The following is an 18,533-nucleotide window of genomic DNA, read 5'->3' on the forward strand; positions in this document are numbered from 1 at the left end:
TTGAAAATATTCTTTTGCATGAAATAGTTTTTTTCATCCCTTCACTTTCAGCCTGTGTAATCTTTTGTTCTGAGGTGGATCTCTTATAGACAGCATATATGTGAGTCACATTTTCTTATCCATTCAGCTACATTATGTCCTTTGATTGGAGCATTTAATCCGTTTACATTTAATGTTATTGCTCATATGTACTTATTCATTGCCATTTTCCCCCTTTGTACTGTGTTCCTCTCTCTCTCTGTTTCTTCTTCTTTTTTAAGTATTTTTATTGATTATGCTATTGCAGTTTTCCCAATTATCCCCCCTTGATACCCCCTCCACCCTGTCCCCCAACGCTCCAGCATTCCCCCAACCTTAGTTCATGTCTATGGATTGTACATACAAGTTCTTTGAGGTCCTCTCAATTTTTATACCATTTTTTATCTTTCCCCATCTATTTATGCCTACTAATTATGTTTCTTCATCCCTGTACCTTTTACCCACTATTCTTCCCTTCTCCTTTCCCATTGAAAACCCTCTGTGTGATGTCCATTTCTCTGATTCTGTTCCTGTTCTGGTTGTTTGCTTAGTTTTTGTTTTCATTGTTTTTCTTTTCTTTTAGGTTCATTTGTTAATAGTTGTGAGTTTGTTGTCATTTTATTGTTCATATTTTTTATCTTCTTTTTCCTTAGATAAGTCCCTTTAACATTTCAAATAATAAGGGCTGGGTGATGATGAACTCCTTTAACTTGACCTTATCTGAGAAGCACTTTATCTGCCCTTCCATTCTAAATGAAAGCTTTACTGTATAGAGTAATCTTGGATTTAGGTCCTTGCCTTTCATGACTTCAAATACTTCTTTCCAGCCCCTTCTTGCCTGTAAGGTTTCTTTTGAGAAATCAGCTGATAGCCTTATGGGAACTCTTTTGTAGGTAAGTGTCTCCTTTTCTCTTGCTGCTTTTAGGATTTTCTCTTTGTCTTTAATCTTGGGTAACTTAATGATGATGTGCCTTGGTGTGTTCCTTTTTGGGTCCAACTTCTTTGGGACCCTCTGAGCTTCCTGGACTTCCTGGAAGTCGATTTCCTTTGCCAAACTGGGGAAGTTTCGCTTCATTATTTGTTCAAATAAGTTTTCAATTTCTTGTTGTTGTTGTTTTTCTTCTGGCACCCCTATAGTTCAGATATTGGAACGTTTCAAGTTGTCCCAGAGAATCCTCAGCCTCTCTTCATTTTTTTGGATTCTTATTTCTGATCTTGTTGGATGTTTATTTTTTCCTTTTGTTCCAAATTGTAGCTTTGAATCTGGTTTCCTTCTTGTTACTGTTGGTTCCCTGAATATTTTGCTTTATTTCATTTTGGGTATGTTTCACTTGTTCTTTCATTTTTCCACCAAGCTCAATCAGTTCTGTGAGCATTTTGATTACCAGGGCTTTAAATTCTCCATTAGATGGGTTGGCAATCTCCTCATCGCTTAGTTCTGAGGTTTTGCTGTGTTCTTTCATTTGGGCCATATTTCTTTGTCTTGGTGTACCACATAAATTATAAGGGGCATGGCTTTAGGTATTCACCTGAGCAGGACAACCCTCTTTGCTGTGCTCCCTGTGGGGGAGGGGCCAGAGAGGGAACAATGCAGCTTGCCTGCTGGTCTCTAGTGCACTTTCCAACACTCTCATGTCAGACTGGAAGTATCTCCCACCGTAGCAACCCCAGCCTTAGCCCACAGTGAGCTCTGAGACTCAGTTTTCCCCTTAAGTCAGTCCCTTCCACACAGCTCTGCAGCACTCAGCAGTCAGCCCCACCCCTCAGCTGCCTTGCTGTGGTTTTTCTGAGTGGTCTGCATGGTCTGCCTGACCAGTCTGGTTGTTCTGGTTGATTTTTTCTTTAATTCCTTGGTTGTCGGAGTTCCATGCAATTTGATTTTCTGGTGCTTCTGGTTGTTTATTGATTTTAGATTGGTTGTTATCCTCCTTTTGGTTGTGCGAGGAAGTGAAGGATTTCTACCTATGCCTTCATCTTGGCCAGGCTGTTTCTTCTTCTTAAAGCAGACCCTTTAGCATCTCTTGCAGTGCTGGCTTGGTGGAGATGTACTCTTTTAGCCTTCTTTTGTTTGGGAGACTCTTTATTTCACCTTCCATTTTAAATGAGAGCCTTGCTGAATAGAGTGGTCTTGGTTGCAGATCCTTGCTTTTCATTACTTTGAATATTTTGTGAAAATCCCTTCTGGTTTGAAGTGTTTCTCTTGAGAAATCAGCTGCTAAACTTATCAGGGCTCCCTTGTATTTTAGTAGCTGTCTCTCCCTTGCTGCCTTTAAGATTCTCTCTTTGTCTTTGAATTTTGTCATTTTGATTGTAATGTGTCTTAGAGTGGGCCTCTTTGGGTTCATCTTGATTGAGACCCTCTATGCTTCCTGGACTTGTGTGACTTTTTCCCTCACCAAGTTAGGGAAGCTTTCTATCATTATTTTTTCATACAGGTTTTGTATCCATTGCTCCTTTTCTTTTCCTCTTTGAATCCCTACAATGCACATATTGTTACATTTCATGTTGTCCTAAAGCTGCCTTAAACTATCCTCATTCTTTTTTAGTCTTTCATTTTTTTTTTTTTGCTCTTACTGGGTATTTTTTTCTACCTTGTCTTCCAACTTGCTGACTCAATCCTCTGCCTCATCTAGCCTGCTCTTAATTCCTTCTAGTGTGTTCTTCATTTCTGATATTGCATTCTTAATTTCCAATTGGTTCTTTCAAGGTTTCTATGTCCTTTTTCATACTGATGTAGGTCCCACTAAGTTCCTTGAGCATCCTTATAACCATTAATTTGAACTCTATGTCTGATAAATTGCTTGCCTTGTTTTCACTTAGGTCTTTTTCCAGAGAGTCCTTCTTTTCTTTGGTTTGGGGGTTGTTTCTTTGACTCCCCATTTTAGTTGTCTCCCTTTATTTGTTTCTATATATTAGATTGAGTTGCTTTAACTCTGTCTTGTGGAGTAGCCTTGTGTGTTAGGAATCCTGTGGGCCCCAGTGGTGCAGACTCCTTGATCTCCTGATCTGAATGCTCTAGGATGTTCTCTGTGTAGGTTATGTGGACTCTCATATTGTATTTGGGTCCTGATTATTATTGACCTGTTTCTTGGTTGGAACTCCCCTATGTCTGGCTGGCTAAGAGGCTCAACCCCCACCACATGTTGTACAATGTTGTTTAGGTACTGGAAGAACAAAGCAAAATAACACAAAAACAGCACCATACAAGAAGCTCCCTGCTCCCCACTGCCCCCATCACCACAGCAATATCAATAAGGGAGCAAAAAATAATAAAATTAGTAAGGAAAATGGAATAGGAGAGAAAGGGGAAGAGGAAAAAGAATATGGGAAGAGCAAAAGAAGGAAAAGTGATTATGAGAGGAGAAAGGGGAAGAGAACTACTACTCATAATGAACTGAAAGAGGAAAATTGGGAAAAGGAACACAGAAAAGGTAACAAAAACAATGAAAGGAGAGAAGAAAGGAAAAGTGGCATAGTCAAAGCTAAGAGTAGAATAAAAGAAAAAATATATAAAAAATAAAAGGCTATGAAAAAGGAAAAATAACTAAGATAATGAAAAAAGAGCCAAATGGATTTGTCTCAGAACAGTTTAGATCTTGCCTCCTGGTTTCTCCCTTTGGACACCGCTCTGATATCTGAGTTTGGTGTAAGCCAATGTCGGGTGCTCTCCAGGCCTGGCTCTCAGCTGCCTTTTTGAAGTTACAGGTGATCCACAGTTTGTGGCCGATTCCTGTGGGCTTGGCTGCTCCCAGGGTGGGCCAAGCTGCTCTGCAAAGCTGGCTTTTTTCAGCATTGGGTACAGGGTTGTGTCAGCCAATGTCCCAAGTCACCACAGGATCCACCTCTACTTATCTCTGCCTGCTAGTCTGCTGTCAATCCTAGACTAGTCACAGACCCAACTATTTCTGAGAGAGCTTCTGACAGAAACATGAGGCTGTGATTCCTGGGTCTCCCATAGCCGGTGACTTTCAGACTTCAGGGAAGATGGTTGGTGTGTTCCTCCATCCCCCAAGCCACCAGTCTGAGTCTGTCTGGGATTATTTCCCTGTACTTGGCAGGGCAGGGCCCCTAGTAGGCTTCCAGTGCCCAGATTTTGGGTTTGCCAGATATCAGAGGTATTTATGTGGCTCTCTTGTGTTTGGGAAGCAATAGTTTGTTTCCCAGGATAGTGTATGGATTGGCTGTGTCCTTCCACCAGTCTCTGATGACCCCTGAGTCTGTTTATGTTGCTGTCTCCTCAGCAAGGGTTAAGGGAAAAAAAGAAAGGAAAAAGACAAACAAAGCAGAACACTAAGACAGGGCAAAACTGAAAAAAGAACAAAAAAATTGTTGAGTGGGGCAAACAGGTTTTCCTGATTCCTAAATTCTTAGTGAAACCTTCTCTTTGTCTCTCTAAATATTCTCCACCTCCAGCTCTAGTGCAGGGACCCAGCTCATCAATTATCCTTATTTTTTTATCTTGTTTTGTCCTTTTTAACCAGAAATTTAAAATGAAATTTGCTCTGAGTTATAGGATATTTTGCATATGTTTTATCTAAATATTGGAGCTTGTCATAACATAATATTTTAACATCTAAAACACTTTCATGTATGGGGAACATGAGTCAAGTTAGAGCAATTTAATTTTGAGGAAATTGGGGAAATAGACATTTCTCCTCAACTAATGATGATAATTAGTGATGTTGTATCTACCAATGTTCAAATCCTTTAATCTTAGAATTAGGAGGAATATCCTAAAGTTTTAGAAAAAACATTATGGTCAGTTAACTTTAAGGTTAAATGTATTGTGTTAAGAATTTTTATATCCCTCATCAAAATATGGCTTTCAAACAGAAAAGTACACAAATCATAAGCCAAACTCACCCATGTACCTAGATCTCAGAGCAGGAAAGAAAACATGAATAGAACCCTCAAGGTCCCCTTCATGCTCCTTTCAGGCTGTCACTTATCTAGCACCATAGATTCATCTTACCTGTTTTTGAAGCTAGTGTGTAAGTTAAATTATATAGTTTGTGACTTTTTTTGGGGGGGAGTGTGGAAGGATCTGGGCTTCTATTGCTCAATTATTTATGTTGTATGTTAAAGCAAATTCATTAATTCTTATTGTTGTATAGCCTTCTATTTGGATATCTACTGGATGGATATTTTGGGTTTCCAGTTTTGGCTATTATGAACCATAGTACTATAGACATTATATGTGTCATCTTCCAAAATATTCATATATTTCTTTTGGGATATATGTACAAGTACAGTTGCTGAGCCATGTATGTTCAATTTCAGTATATACTGCCAGTTTTCCAATTCACACTCCCATTAGCAATGTATGAAAGTTTCAATTGATTTAGATTTCCTGGCACCACATAATATTAAAGGATAAGTTAAGGGTTCATGTTGTAATCTTTAGAGTAACTAATAAAATATTAGGAAAATAATATATAACTGACAAGTTAATAGGTGAAAGGCTGAAATAATAGAACTTCAGTTAATCCAAAAGGCAAGGACAAAGTAAAACAGTTGAGTTAAATAGAAAATAAATAGTAATGGTTGCTATAAAACCAATATATCAATGACTATGTTAAATTTAAATGGACTACATACTTTAAAGGATACTACTGCATGTGAGACATCTTAAATATAAGGGTACAAGAAGGGTAATTATAAAAGGATATGAAAAATTATATTATGTAAGCACTAACCAAAAGAAAGTTGATATAGCTATACTGATATCAGGCAAAGTAGCCTTTAAAGCAAAAAGGAATTCCTACCTTTTGTGACAGCATGGATGAAACTGGAGACTATTATGGTAAGTTAAATAAGCCAGTCAGTGAAGGACAAATACCGTATGATCACTTAAAAAAGAATCTAATGAACAAAGCATCCTATTTTTCGGACTATAAGACGCACCCCCCTTTCTTCCCAAATTTTGAGGGGGGTGCATCTTATAGTCCGAATGTAGCTTACCTGGCTTGCTGTGGTGGGGGCAGGCGGTGGCCTATGTTATTTATGTTATTAAATATTTTACCACATTTTTTGCTTCAATATTTTTTTCCCTATTTTCCTCCTCTAAAACCTAGATGCGTTTTATGGTCTGGTGCTTCTTACAGTCCAAAAATTCGGTAAACTAACAAGCAAAATAGAACCACAGGCATAAAAACATGGAACAGACTGACAGCAGCCAGAGGGGAGGGGAGAGGTGGTGACTGAAAGAAGGTGAAGGGATTAGTCAAAGAACATATCTGAAGGACTCATGGACATGGACAACTGTGTGGAGACTGATTATGGAAGTGGGGGATGGGCTGGGTGGAGGGCACTGACGGGGGGGGAAAAGTGGGGTGACTATAATAGCATAAACAATAAAATATTTTAAAAAGAAAAAAAGAATTATTAAAGGATGTTTTATAATGAATAAAAGGGTTGAATAGTTCAGCTCCTGGTTAAAAACCTGTGTATGACTTTTTTGTCAAGCCCAACCATGTGCAATTACAAAAGCTTTACTTGACAGGCCTCATGGGAGAAAGCTGCCCTCCCCAAACCAGACTTGATGCATAGCCAGTGCCTGCAGTCTCTTGAAGGGCCTTGCAGTCAAGGCCCCCTGGATGACCATGATCTTACACAAAGCTTTGTTCCCAGCCCAGGAGTCTTCAGTCAGAGGCTTCATTATCAGTAGCTTGAAGTACTGAAACCACCTTAGCAGGAAAAAGAGGGGAAACTTGAAGATATTTTTTTCTTCCCTTTGACTCAGTACTTAGTACTCTTCCACTCTTAGCTCTTCTCCCTCTACCATCCCAGGGCCCTTGGGTCCACAACACAGCAGGAGCCTTTTGTTGGAGGCTCCCTGAGCAGTGAGAGATCCCTACCTCTCTGCTGACCTACATGACCCTCCACCCATTTCAAGGGGAAATGGACAGGGAAGTGGTGTTTTCTCTGGCTTAACCTTTTGCTTTACTACCACAGTAAGTGATAAAAGGCTTGACTACTACCTGTTTGTTTTTTTTTTAGCTTTTTGCTTTACTTTGATACAATGACAGCTCTGCTGAGTTCCTGACAGGTTAATCCACAAGCAAGCTATAATAATTCTAAATTTCTATGCCTCTAATAAATAATATACATAAAACAAGAACTAATAGATACTTAAAATCTGTTGAAGTATAACAAAAATGCAGAAAAATGTACAGATGAGGGTGTACAGCTCAGTGAGTAATGACAAAATGAGCCTATTAGTATATCCAACATATACAATAGTACTAGCCCCTCTGAAGGCTCCACCAAGATAGCTCCCAATCACTACTCCTTTCTTCTTCCCTGAAGGTCTCTACTGTTCTGCCCTGGCTGGTGTGGCTCAGTGGATTGAATGCTGGCCTGCAAGCCAAAGGGTTGCTGGTTCATTTCCCAGTCAGGGCACATGCCTGGGTTGTAGGCCAGGTCCCCAGTGGGGAGTGTGCAAGTGGCAACTACACATAGATGTTTCTCTCCCTCTCTTTCTCCCTTCCTTCCCTACTCTCTAAAATTATTTTTTTTTAAAATGGTCTCTATTGTTCTGACCTCTAATTCAATAGGTTAGCTTTGCCTGTTTGTAAACTCTGTATAATGGGATAATCAGTATGCTTTTGTACTTGGCTTTTCACTAATACTATATTTGTTAGATATGTTCTTAATCATCTCCTGCTAAGTATTAACTTGCTATTATTATCTTTTCAGGTGTTTTGGAAAATAATTATGAGAGCTTACGTGTATTAAATGTTGAAAGAAATGGAAATATAATCTATACCTATAAGGTATGTCTATATCTCTCTTTTTTAGTGTGGTAAAATGTACATACATAAAATTTACTACTTTAATCATTTATATTCTCTTGTTACAGAATTTTATGCTTTTATTGAGGGATAACAAATAACTCTTGTTGGCACTAAATCTTTACCATATGACTTTTTTATTTTGTGAGATTGAATAGTGTGATTTAAATTCAGTCTTCTGGTGGTGATTGCTAGGGGTGGGGGGTGTAAGGGGACTAAGTGGTAAGGGAAATATAATAAAGATTATATATTAAAAAGAAAATAAATTCAGTCTTTTATAAATAAAATAAAATTGCACATAATGTCTGACATACTACTCAGTTTTTTAAAATAAATGAATGGTTCTATTTTCTAGAGGGGAGATGACAAATAGAAGATTTAAATATAATTAATATGTTAACTTTTTATCTTTGAGGAAATATTAAATATAATTATTCTACCCCATCTGTTAAGACTTAGATATGCTCAGACTTTTGAGGCATTATTATTTATCAATGCTTTTTCATTGTTAAGTGTTCTAAGAAAAGAAAATTTAACTTTCTGATAACTTTATTACAGTAGAGGAACATGAAAGAATAATTGCAATGGTCAGTTGCTTTACACAGCTGTATCACTGTACATTTTTGTTGCTTAAAAAGTTATTATTTTAAGTTGTATCTATCAGTATGCCTCATTTAAGAAACTGTATTATTCAAAAAGTTTTACTTATAAGAATATCATGGTCTTGATCTAGCCACTCCCAATACCCATCATCTATATGTTCTTAAATAAATGGAAGTACAAAGAAATCTGCCCCTTTACCATGCTTAGTCCTACTAGACAGTGTCCCTTACACTCACTGAGTTGAAACGATTTGGTCCCTCTCTGACATGCACAGTGTGCTGCCTATGCAGTGCTTATTGCTAATGTTGATGGAATTATTGAAATTTGAGAACTTGTAAAATCCTAACTTTCTAAATAATGACATTTAATAAACCTCTAGTTAATTTTTTTAGGATGATAAGGGAAATGTCTCCTTTGGATTATATGATTGCCAAACCAGACAAAATGAGGTAAAAATCATCATTAATTATAGATTTACTTATTCATTACTTTACTGCTTTTAGAGTTTTCCTTATTTTTGCCTCCTTTTTCTACGTACAAATTCTCATTTCATTTTCTAAAAATTTAGTTTTTATTTCTTTGCTTTTCTTCTCTTCCCCCTTTTACACTCCCTTGGCACCATTATCTTTATCTTTTTTTTTTTTCTAAATGCAAAGACTTGAACCAAAACATCAGCTGAAGTCTTGTAGTTTTTGGAGATTTAAGCAAACTTGGCTCAAACCAATTACCCAATATTCTGTAGGAATGTACGGAGTCTAGTACCTTCCCCAAGATGTTGCACACAATTTGTGTATTCCCACAAGCTTAGGATCTCATAATGACCTCTAGCTCTGGATTCTGCTTTTGCTTAACTTTCACTTATCTTGCTTCTCAAAGATCCAGTTATAGAACCTAGGCTGCTTTTTAAAATTTTCCCCCAAACCACTCACATAAGATATTAGATGGTGTGACAGCTTTGTCTAATTCTTGGGGCAAATAGGAAGGAGTCATTTTGTGCCTATGCAAAAACAATTTACAAATATTAAGGGATTAAGAAGTCTAAAAGTGTACATTGGCACAAAAGCTTCCCCCAAATACATTGTTACATGAAAAAAGCAAGTTGCCAGGATAGTACATTCTATTTATACTTAAAAAAATTATAAGAAAACTATGCAACATATGTGCATAAATATATACATTAAAAACTCATTTTAAAACCTCTGGAAGGCCAAAGAGCAAATTACCAACAGGTTTCATTTTAGAAGGAATTTGGGATTGGGTGAGTGTAATGGAGAGCTTTGACTTTTTATTTGGTAGTGTTAACATGTTTTAAATACTGCAATTATGCTCATGTGTTATTTTATAATTAAAAACATAAAAACACTAAGCATTAAATGTATACATTTATGATTCTCCTTACTTACAAATTGGAACTGATCAATTAGAGCAAGAATCAAAGCAACCCAAAATTTCTCACATGAATTCAGAGCTTTCTTATTCTTAGTTCTTATTCAAAGTTCACTTTCTCTAATCGAGTGTTTTCTGACTCCCCAACATATTTCAATCAACTTCTGGCCATAGGATTCTAGTGTGTCCTTAGTGCTTTTTTTTTGTTTTGTTTTCAGGTACTAATTACCTTCTTACTACTACCTACTGTTCTCTTAGCCCATTCTCTCCTGACATCTAAGACTCTACCTTTCCTTATCCTCTGAGTACTATACTTTATAAATTTGCCTAATATAACTTATTGTCTCTAGTTCCTCAATCTGTATCTCACATCCTCCTTCTGCATAACCATTTTTATTTTCTTTAATATTTAAGGAAATGGAATCTTGCAACATTTCAAACAGCAGCAAGACAATTTTAAAAAGATTACTTTACCAATGTACTAATTAGGAGAGTCCTATAAGAGATGTACTTGTTATAGTCTTTTAGACATAGCTAGTGATATCATTTATATAATTTGATTAGAACTTTATTTGCCTCAATGATTATAATAGCTAACATTTGAGTGCTTATTATGTGTGGCAGACATTGTATTAAGTGCTTTATATGGACTATCTCATTTGATCCTTTTATAAGGATCAATCTCTTAAGATAGATATTATGATCTCTGTTTTGCTGATGTGAGGATAGAGAGGTTGAGTAACTTGTCTAAAGCCACACAGCTAGCAAGTGGCAGAGTAGGGATTAAAATCTGGGTCTAATTTGGCTCCAAGGTCTGTGCTCTTAATCGCTGTGCTCTGTTGCTTCATGGCTAAGTTTCAGTGCCAAACATGGCCTACAAACCAAACAACTTTTTTCTTAAGAAATAATCAGAAACTTCTCAGTATGAATAAATTGGCTCATTGACTGGTTCTTTGGTTAAATGTTTGTCACAATGATACTTGGTAGATAGCTAAATGGGAATTTGTATTCATAAAATTGTTATTAATATGAAACTTCAAATTAAAAATATTTTGTTTTAATAGCATCTCTATACATTTGAGAAAGATTTGCAAGTTGTCAGTTGCTCTGTCAACAGTGAGAGAACTTTGCTTGGTGAGTTAAACTTCTTTATTGCTACATGTCAAGAATTAAACTACATTTTTTTTTTGAGTTTCAAAGTATTGGATTTTTACAATATTTGATTTGTCTATTACAATAATTTTCTATTAAGAGATACTTTTAAGAGGTTAGATGTGAAATAAAGAACTTGTTGAGTCTACCCACAAAAAAAGATTGCTTTGTATTCTGCTTTGATCATCCACTGACAGATCCTTTGAGCCCTTACTCATTTCAGATAGAAATCAGTGACTTTAATAAGCCACTACATGGATCATTTGCTAATGATTTATTTTTTTTCCATAAGCTGCAAGTTTAGTTCAATCTACTAAAGAAGGAAGAAAGAATGAGCTTCAACCAGGTAATAAAATTATATTTTTAAGTGCATACTGATAGATGAAGATTTATTGAACTACTTAGTCAGATACAGACATCTTTACAAATAGCTTTATCTCAGTTCAAAAAGGTAAAGGTCATGTCAAGCAGGCAAAAGTTAAAAATTTTTTTCAAGTAAACAAGAATGTACAGAAAATATTATAACAGTGAATAGCAGAAGTATTCAAAAGGAAGTTAACACCCCTGCAGACTAAACAAACATTGATAACACACTAGAACTCCATGCTCAGGAGCTTGTTTAAAGGGTTAGGAAAAGTTTGGTTTTCCTTTAAGAATACCTTTTTTTTTCTTACATCTGGTTAACTGTTGACCGATATATAATGCATTATGATTAGTCTACCAGTTCTAGATATAAAATCAATTTTACTCATTTGCCAAGGCACACTTAATCGTTTGTTATCTGTGTGATACCCCACCCCCATCCTTTTAACATTCTATAAATTTTATCTGTTCAGAACTCAACAAATATACTGAGTGCCTGCAGTGGGTCAGGCACTATGCATTGTGCCGGGGATGCAATAGTACACAAAGAGGTGTGGCTGTTGCACTCAGGGTGAGTTTAGGGACCAGTGGTGGGTGAGAATGCCCTGTGAAGTATGTGCCCTATCTTCAAAGGAAGCCCAGTGGGACCAGCTTTGCAATTTATCAAGAGAAGTATGGACATTGATGTAAAAATTTTATTTTTAAATGTTGGCTCAAATATTTAAAAAAATTCTACTCTGGCAATGGTAACTGCCTGTGGCTGGATCTAGCCTTTGGGCTACCATTTTTCAACTGGTAGTCTGGTCAATCTCATTTCAATTCTCTTACTTTTCCAGTCCTGCAGTGCGTTCCAGCTGTTCTGTTTATTCGGCACTTATTTGACCTTTTGTTAGTATAGTTCCCACTCAGATGTTCTTTCCTGTGGCTGCATGCGATGGAAAAACCCTTTTACGTACTTTCCACATGACACTTATGTGGCAGTCCTGGGCTCCCACAGAGCCGGCTTAGAGAGTGTCAAGGGAATCAGCTGGGTCTGTGTAGGACCGTCTCAGGGACCTCAGCAGGAGAGTTTCTGAGAGACGGTGGTGAGCAGGATGTGTTCTCTGAAATCTCAGCATGTATGATCCTCACCCACGCTTCCCTCCTGCCCTGTTACACAGAGCCACAATAGTCCTTCTCCCTCTTCCATGCTGTGTCCTGCTCTCAGCATTCTCTGCGTTTTGTAGAATCAAATGCAATGCTCATTTCAGAGGTAATGGAACTGGACTAGCTTAAGTGAAATAGGGTCTAAGATATTGGTGTCCTGACCTTTAAAACAAGGCTATGGACAAAATCAAGATATGACCCTGATTTCCTGGGTTAATAAACCCCCTTTTCCAAGAAGAGACAGGCCCAGCTGCTTGTATTCCTCTCAACCACGAACCTAGATTAGGTCTCTGCACTTCCTAGTCCTTGAGCCTTATTGCTTTTAGCCTTAGAAATTGTTGTGTTGGGAAACCCAGAAGTAACTATAATCTTTATATGATGTTTACTGTCTATACCTGATTGTCATGAAGAACAGTGGCAATTATCTATATTATAAAATGTCCTTTAAGACCAACTTTACTGTAAGTTTTGTTTGATTATAACATTAAATCCTATTCAGGTATACTTAGTTTTGGAGATTTGATGCAACCTCTAGTGAGATTATCTGATTGTTTCTTTAAAAATATTAGAATGAACACTTTTAGTTATTCGATACCTCATACTTTATCTTCTTAGCTCACCTCTCATGTCAGCCTCTGCAGTGAGAACCACCTCTGCTCAAATGTCATTTGACAGTGCCTTACCTCAGCTGCTTTACCTGCTTCTTGCTTTTTGTCCAGAGCCCTTGGGAAAATCTGTTTACTGCCTGCATGTGTACCACCTGGATGTATGGTTGGAAAGGATTCCCAATAGGGTAGGCCATGGCCACCAGCAGGGGAGAAAAGGAGATGAAGGATAAACACTCCCTCTTCCTATCACTAAAGTGGATAATTCTGAGGCACATTCCATGCAGCTCAAGACCTAAGGGGGTCACTAACTTGATAATGTCCCTGATACTGGCATCCTCTTCTCCCTAGTTCAGTCCCCCCACTCTCTCAAGATAGCCCCTCATGGCTAAAGTGATTCTGTTTCCTGACATAACTTCTTGCTTTAGTTTGGGCTTTCCCATAAGTAAAGTCTGAGGCAAGTATTTGGGGGAGGATCCTTGCAAACATTATTAGAAGAGTATTTAAACAGAGATCTGAAAGAGGGAGGAAGCAAGTATGTGGCTATGGGGAAAGCACATTTCTCTCCAAGTGAACAGCCAGCACAAAGGCTCTGAGGCCAGAGTGTACTTGGTGGACTCACTGTTCCAGGATAGAGAGGAGTCAGTGAAACTGGAGTGGAATGAACTGGAGTGGACAGAATAGTAGGAACTGACGCCATAGAACAGGGGTGATGTGCAGAGAGATCGTAGAGATGCTTAGGTGGCTTTGGTCAGTTGAGATTTCAGAAGTGATGTGACCAGAGAGCACTATAGGATCTATTATAATACTTTGTCCCTTGAATAAATATTTTGAAAAGGCTTATTATCTGTCCTTGAATGACTTGATAAGCCATTTGATTATAATATGTAGTTGGCTTCAAGGTGTTATTTAACACTATTGTTTATAATAAATTTTTTTTCCTTTGGAAATATGGAAGGTGGGGTTCCTTGGTCCATTACTGTTCAACACAGTTTTTGTCAGCAGTGCTAATTATCTTGGCTGTGGCCATGCCGGAGTTCATGTGTTGTTTAGAACATGGCCTACTATAGCAAGCCAGACCCAGCTGCCCCCTTCACCCTTTCCTGTGGAATTCCTTCACCCCAAGGCACAGAGATCTCCACTGGGCAGCGGTTGGAGTGACCACATGTGTTGGCCCCACTGCCACTGAGATCTCCAGAGCCCCCAAGTACCATTATAAACAGTTAAATGCTGCAGCTACTCCGTGGAGCCATGGTTTGATTTCAGTGTTCCAGTAACCAGAGCTTCTTCAGAACCAGGTCCAAATAGACTTGTCTAACCTTGTCACCATTTCTCAACATGTACCATCACCTGCATCAGACCAGCTTCTTTTGCCCACTCTCTACCCTCCCCATGCCATGCCTATTCCTATGTTTTTTCTAAAATTTTGTTCAATTTACTTAAACTAAAATTTTTTTTTAAATCACCATTTCTTTCATCACTCTACTTGCCCCCTCTTGCAACCACTGATCTATCCTCTATAATTTCGAGGTGGTTTTCATACATAAATAAATATATGTATATATTTTTTATTCCATATATAATACAGATCATATGGTATTTGACTGATTTCACTTAGCATAATGCCCTCGAGTTCATTATGTTGTTGCTTCTGACTCTGCCGTTTCTGCTTCCTAGATGTCCATATCCTGCCTGGCCTTGTCTTGACCTTCAGTGCTGTGCTTTCAGGCTCCATTGAAACCTGGATTCTCTAAATTCTTAAGACAACTTTAAGTACTTCATGGAATCATGAGATTTTTATGGTTGAAAGTAATTGTACAAATAATCTGGTTCTGTAGTTTTTCATTTTTTTTTAAATAACAAGATACTGAGGCCTAGGCTTCATGACTTGCTGAAAAGTATATTTTAAGTTAGTGGCAGAGCTTACACTAGAACTGATGTCTTAACTCAGAGTACTTCCTGTTACACTATGAAAGCACTTGGTATTGTTGAGAGAAGTTTTCATTTGTATGATTACTCATATCATTATGCTAATTATATTATTTGTGTCTCAGCTGCTCTAAAGAAGGGAAATATTAGTGTAGGAAGATGGTTTCTGCCCTCAAATATTCTACTATTTTTCAAGGCAAGTTAATTTAGCTGATAGCTCATTATCTCACTTAGGTACAAATTCACTGCCAAAGATGCCAAATATAAGGTGATTCCGTATTTTCCAATGAGGAGATTCCTCTATCCACCCCCTGAAAAGTTTTTTTTTTTTTTTCAAATGAAATATATATGCTTTTAGGGCAAGAAATAACATAGTCAAGTGCCAGCTGTACTACTTAATATATTAAATGTAGTAAGGAAAGTTGCTTTTTTTCTCATTTTCACTATTTAAAAATAATTTTTAATTTTTCAATTACAGTTGATCTCATTCTCACATTTCACAGAATATTTCTATTCTACCATTATTTTCTATCACAAGTGTCTTTGACACCAATGTCTTTATTTATTCTTAGAGCCATATTTTGAGCCATCAAGCAAATTTTTAAAGGACCTCACCTTTATCCCACATTTTAGAAATACAGCTTTTTGAATTGGTATATGATCCTAGATTTTTATTCTAAGCTACAAGTACCCATCAACCAAACATTTGATTTTCACTTCTGTTGTATATTTGTTATCCCACACAATAATTCACTCACTGCCTTGATTTATAAATAATCTTTAAAATTAATTTTATAGAAATATCCAGTCCTTGCAATTAGAAGGACTGTCCCAGAGATTGTTTTACATTCTTTGCCTTTTTAAAAAAATTGAATGAAGCAGTGTTGCCAGGTTACTTTAAATAGTGAAAACTGGTTTTGATTTAATTCTAGGCTTCTGTGCCACCCCAAAATTGTACATTGTTATTCAAAATAAAGTCATTGAAAAGTACCCTGGAATATTAGAGTCTTTGTAAGTGCTCAAACATAAGGCAATTTCTTTTGAGGTTTAATCTTGGGGGAGGAGAACTTTTAGCCTAAATTTGGATATCTGTGGCAATCCCATTATAGCCTCTGTCCAAGGACTTCCTCCTAATTGCTATCTCTGATGACCTTTGCTTGAATGTGCTGCTGAGGAAGTCAGGGGGTCTGTATCAGTGAGCTCTGCCACTGCCTGCCCTTCCTGATAGGTGCTGTCAACTCCGACTTGTTCATGCATCAGAAATATCTTTATATTTTCATGTACAAACAGTATTTTTCATCATGCTGCAGAATGGTAGTGCCACTGAGGTGGGTTGTGTTATGTAGATTTAGAAGTTGGGAGGGCCTGCCAAACTGTGCTAAATAAAAATGGCTGAGGAATGGGAGGAAGTTGTCTCTGTATGCACATCAACTTCTCCTTTATGATGTTTTCAGTGTCTGTTTTGGTTTTAAGAAATGTCAAAGTAAATTTTAAGAAAATTAGTTTTCTTTGTGTAATACAATAGGCAACACATTTACATATTCCAAGTTCAGACCTCTGTGGAGAAGATAGCCTGTGATATTCTAGTCTTCGTTTCTCAAAGCCTCCATTACTTTGTAGGATCAAAGTGCTTAACTCTGTTGGTGGAAATCTGCCCCGTGAACAATGTGAAGGTTCTAAAAGCAGTGGATAGCTATGTTTGGGTACAGGTAAGTAAGCATGTCATTTAGGACATCTCATTAATCAAAAGGCGTGAACCTAGAGAAAATGGTGTTTACAACATACTTTCACACAAATTATCACATTTAATCCTCAAAGCATTCTGATAAATGGTATGGTAGGAATGATCAGCTCTTCCTTTGCAAACATGGAAATCTTTAAAACTCAAACCAGGTTCCTCTGTCTCTATTCTGTTATGGTTTGTCTGATAGTAAGGTAGTATTTTACATGATAAAATATTTAATATCAAAACATTTATGTAAGTTTGAAATAGTTTATTCCATGTATTCATACAGTTGACAGATTAAATATCTGTGATTAAATGATTTAGTCCCATAATTTATCAACTCCTTGAATTGATGCAGAAACACTATGTATAAAATGCAGGTAGACTAGATATAGTCGGTCCTCGTTACTAGCATATTCTGAGTTTATGAATTCTACTACTTGCTAAAATGTATTTGTAACCCCCAAATTATAATATCATGGTGCTTTCACAATCATTTGCAGACATGTTCAAAGTGGTGAAAAATGTGTTCCCCAATGCACACATTTCCAGTTGAGGTCGAACAAGGGGACACTGACTTCTTGATTCACTTCTCATATTGTAAACAAATGTTGTTTCTGTGTTCTGTGTATTGCCATGATTTTTTGAATTTTGGGGCTCTTTTGTTAGTGATTTTACTGTTTAAAATGTCCCCAAGCATATTGCTGAAGTGTTATCCAGTGTTCCTAGATGCAAGAAGGCTGTGATGTGCTTTACAGAGAAAATATGTGTTTTAGTTAGATAAGCTTCATTCAGGCATGAGATTATAGTGTTGTTGACTGTGAGTTCAAGGCTAATGAATCGACAGTATATAGTAAATAAGGTGTGTTTAAACAGAAGCACAGATTAAACAAAGTTAAATATTAATTTGTTGACAATAATGTTATGACTAGAGTCTCACAGGAAGCTACCCTTGTACTCCCCCTAGGAGCAATGGTCAGTATTCAGTGTACAGTGTTTATGGTGACTTTATAGAATATAGCTACCACAGATACTTGCTCATGCCTTGTTGCAGTATAATTTCCTTGTGAAACACAAAGTATTTGCCTCCTTTCCCCCCTCCCCCACCCCACTCACTCCCAGCCTTGAACCAATGTGTCTCCCTCTTGCAGTGTGTATTAGGAGAGGGGATAGTCTGTCATCTGGTTCTCCACTGTCAGCAGTCCTTCCAGCTTTGCATTTTCACCACCCACTCCTGGCTTCACTGTGAGATGCTGCTTGTTTCCAGACAGGGCCTGGAGTGGAGCTCCTGAGCTGCATTCCCCCTTCCCCGAGAAGCTGCTCTGTTTACACTGTGATCAGTACAGGGGTGACTGTGGGACAGAGCACACTTCCCTTCTCCGGCCTGTTTCTCTTGGCTTCCTTAGCATCTCCACCCAGGGCTGTCTAGGCAATGGTGATGTTATTGAAGGATTGGGACACATAAAGGGATTTTGAACTTGGGAAGGGAAAAGTTTTTTATAAGTATTTGATTGTGCAACATTATGAACATATCAAAAACTACTGAATTGCACATTTTAAAATAGATAGAATATTGAATTTTATCTCAAATTTTTTAAAAAAGTACATGATGCATGACAGCATCCACAGACAAAAGGAAAACGCTCCACACAAATAAAGTAAAACTTGTATTCACCTTGTGATTCCATCTCAGTTCCTAGCCCTGCTCCCTGTGCCTCATGCCTGTCTATACCCCTGGAAGGAGAAACTTCTTCAAACCTCTGTCCGTGGCAAATCCCCATCTTCCTGCCTCTCCCTATTCCCCCCCACCCT

The 18,533-nt window shown here is 37.5% G+C and overlaps 1 protein-coding gene across 1 annotated transcript in view; it reads left to right on the plus strand.

Annotated features, from left to right (window-relative positions):
* LOC123811955 (gamma-secretase activating protein) overlaps positions 1-18,533 on the plus strand; it is an 87,345-nt gene that overhangs the window by 9,146 nt on the left and 59,666 nt on the right. Inside the window, exons 2-6 of the mRNA XM_045828497.1 lie at positions 7,717-7,793; positions 8,807-8,863; positions 10,865-10,934; positions 11,245-11,298; positions 16,616-16,704. Coding sequence (XP_045684453.1) covers positions 7,717-7,793; positions 8,807-8,863; positions 10,865-10,934; positions 11,245-11,298; positions 16,616-16,704 — 347 coding nt within the window. The remainder of the gene's footprint in view (positions 1-7,716; positions 7,794-8,806; positions 8,864-10,864; positions 10,935-11,244; positions 11,299-16,615; positions 16,705-18,533) is intronic.

Source organism: Phyllostomus hastatus, unplaced genomic scaffold, assembly GCF_019186645.2.
Source record: "Phyllostomus hastatus isolate PE091 unplaced genomic scaffold, TTU_PhHast_1.1 phas_scaffold_78, whole genome shotgun sequence".
Taxonomy (NCBI): Eukaryota; Metazoa; Chordata; class Mammalia; order Chiroptera; family Phyllostomidae; genus Phyllostomus; species Phyllostomus hastatus.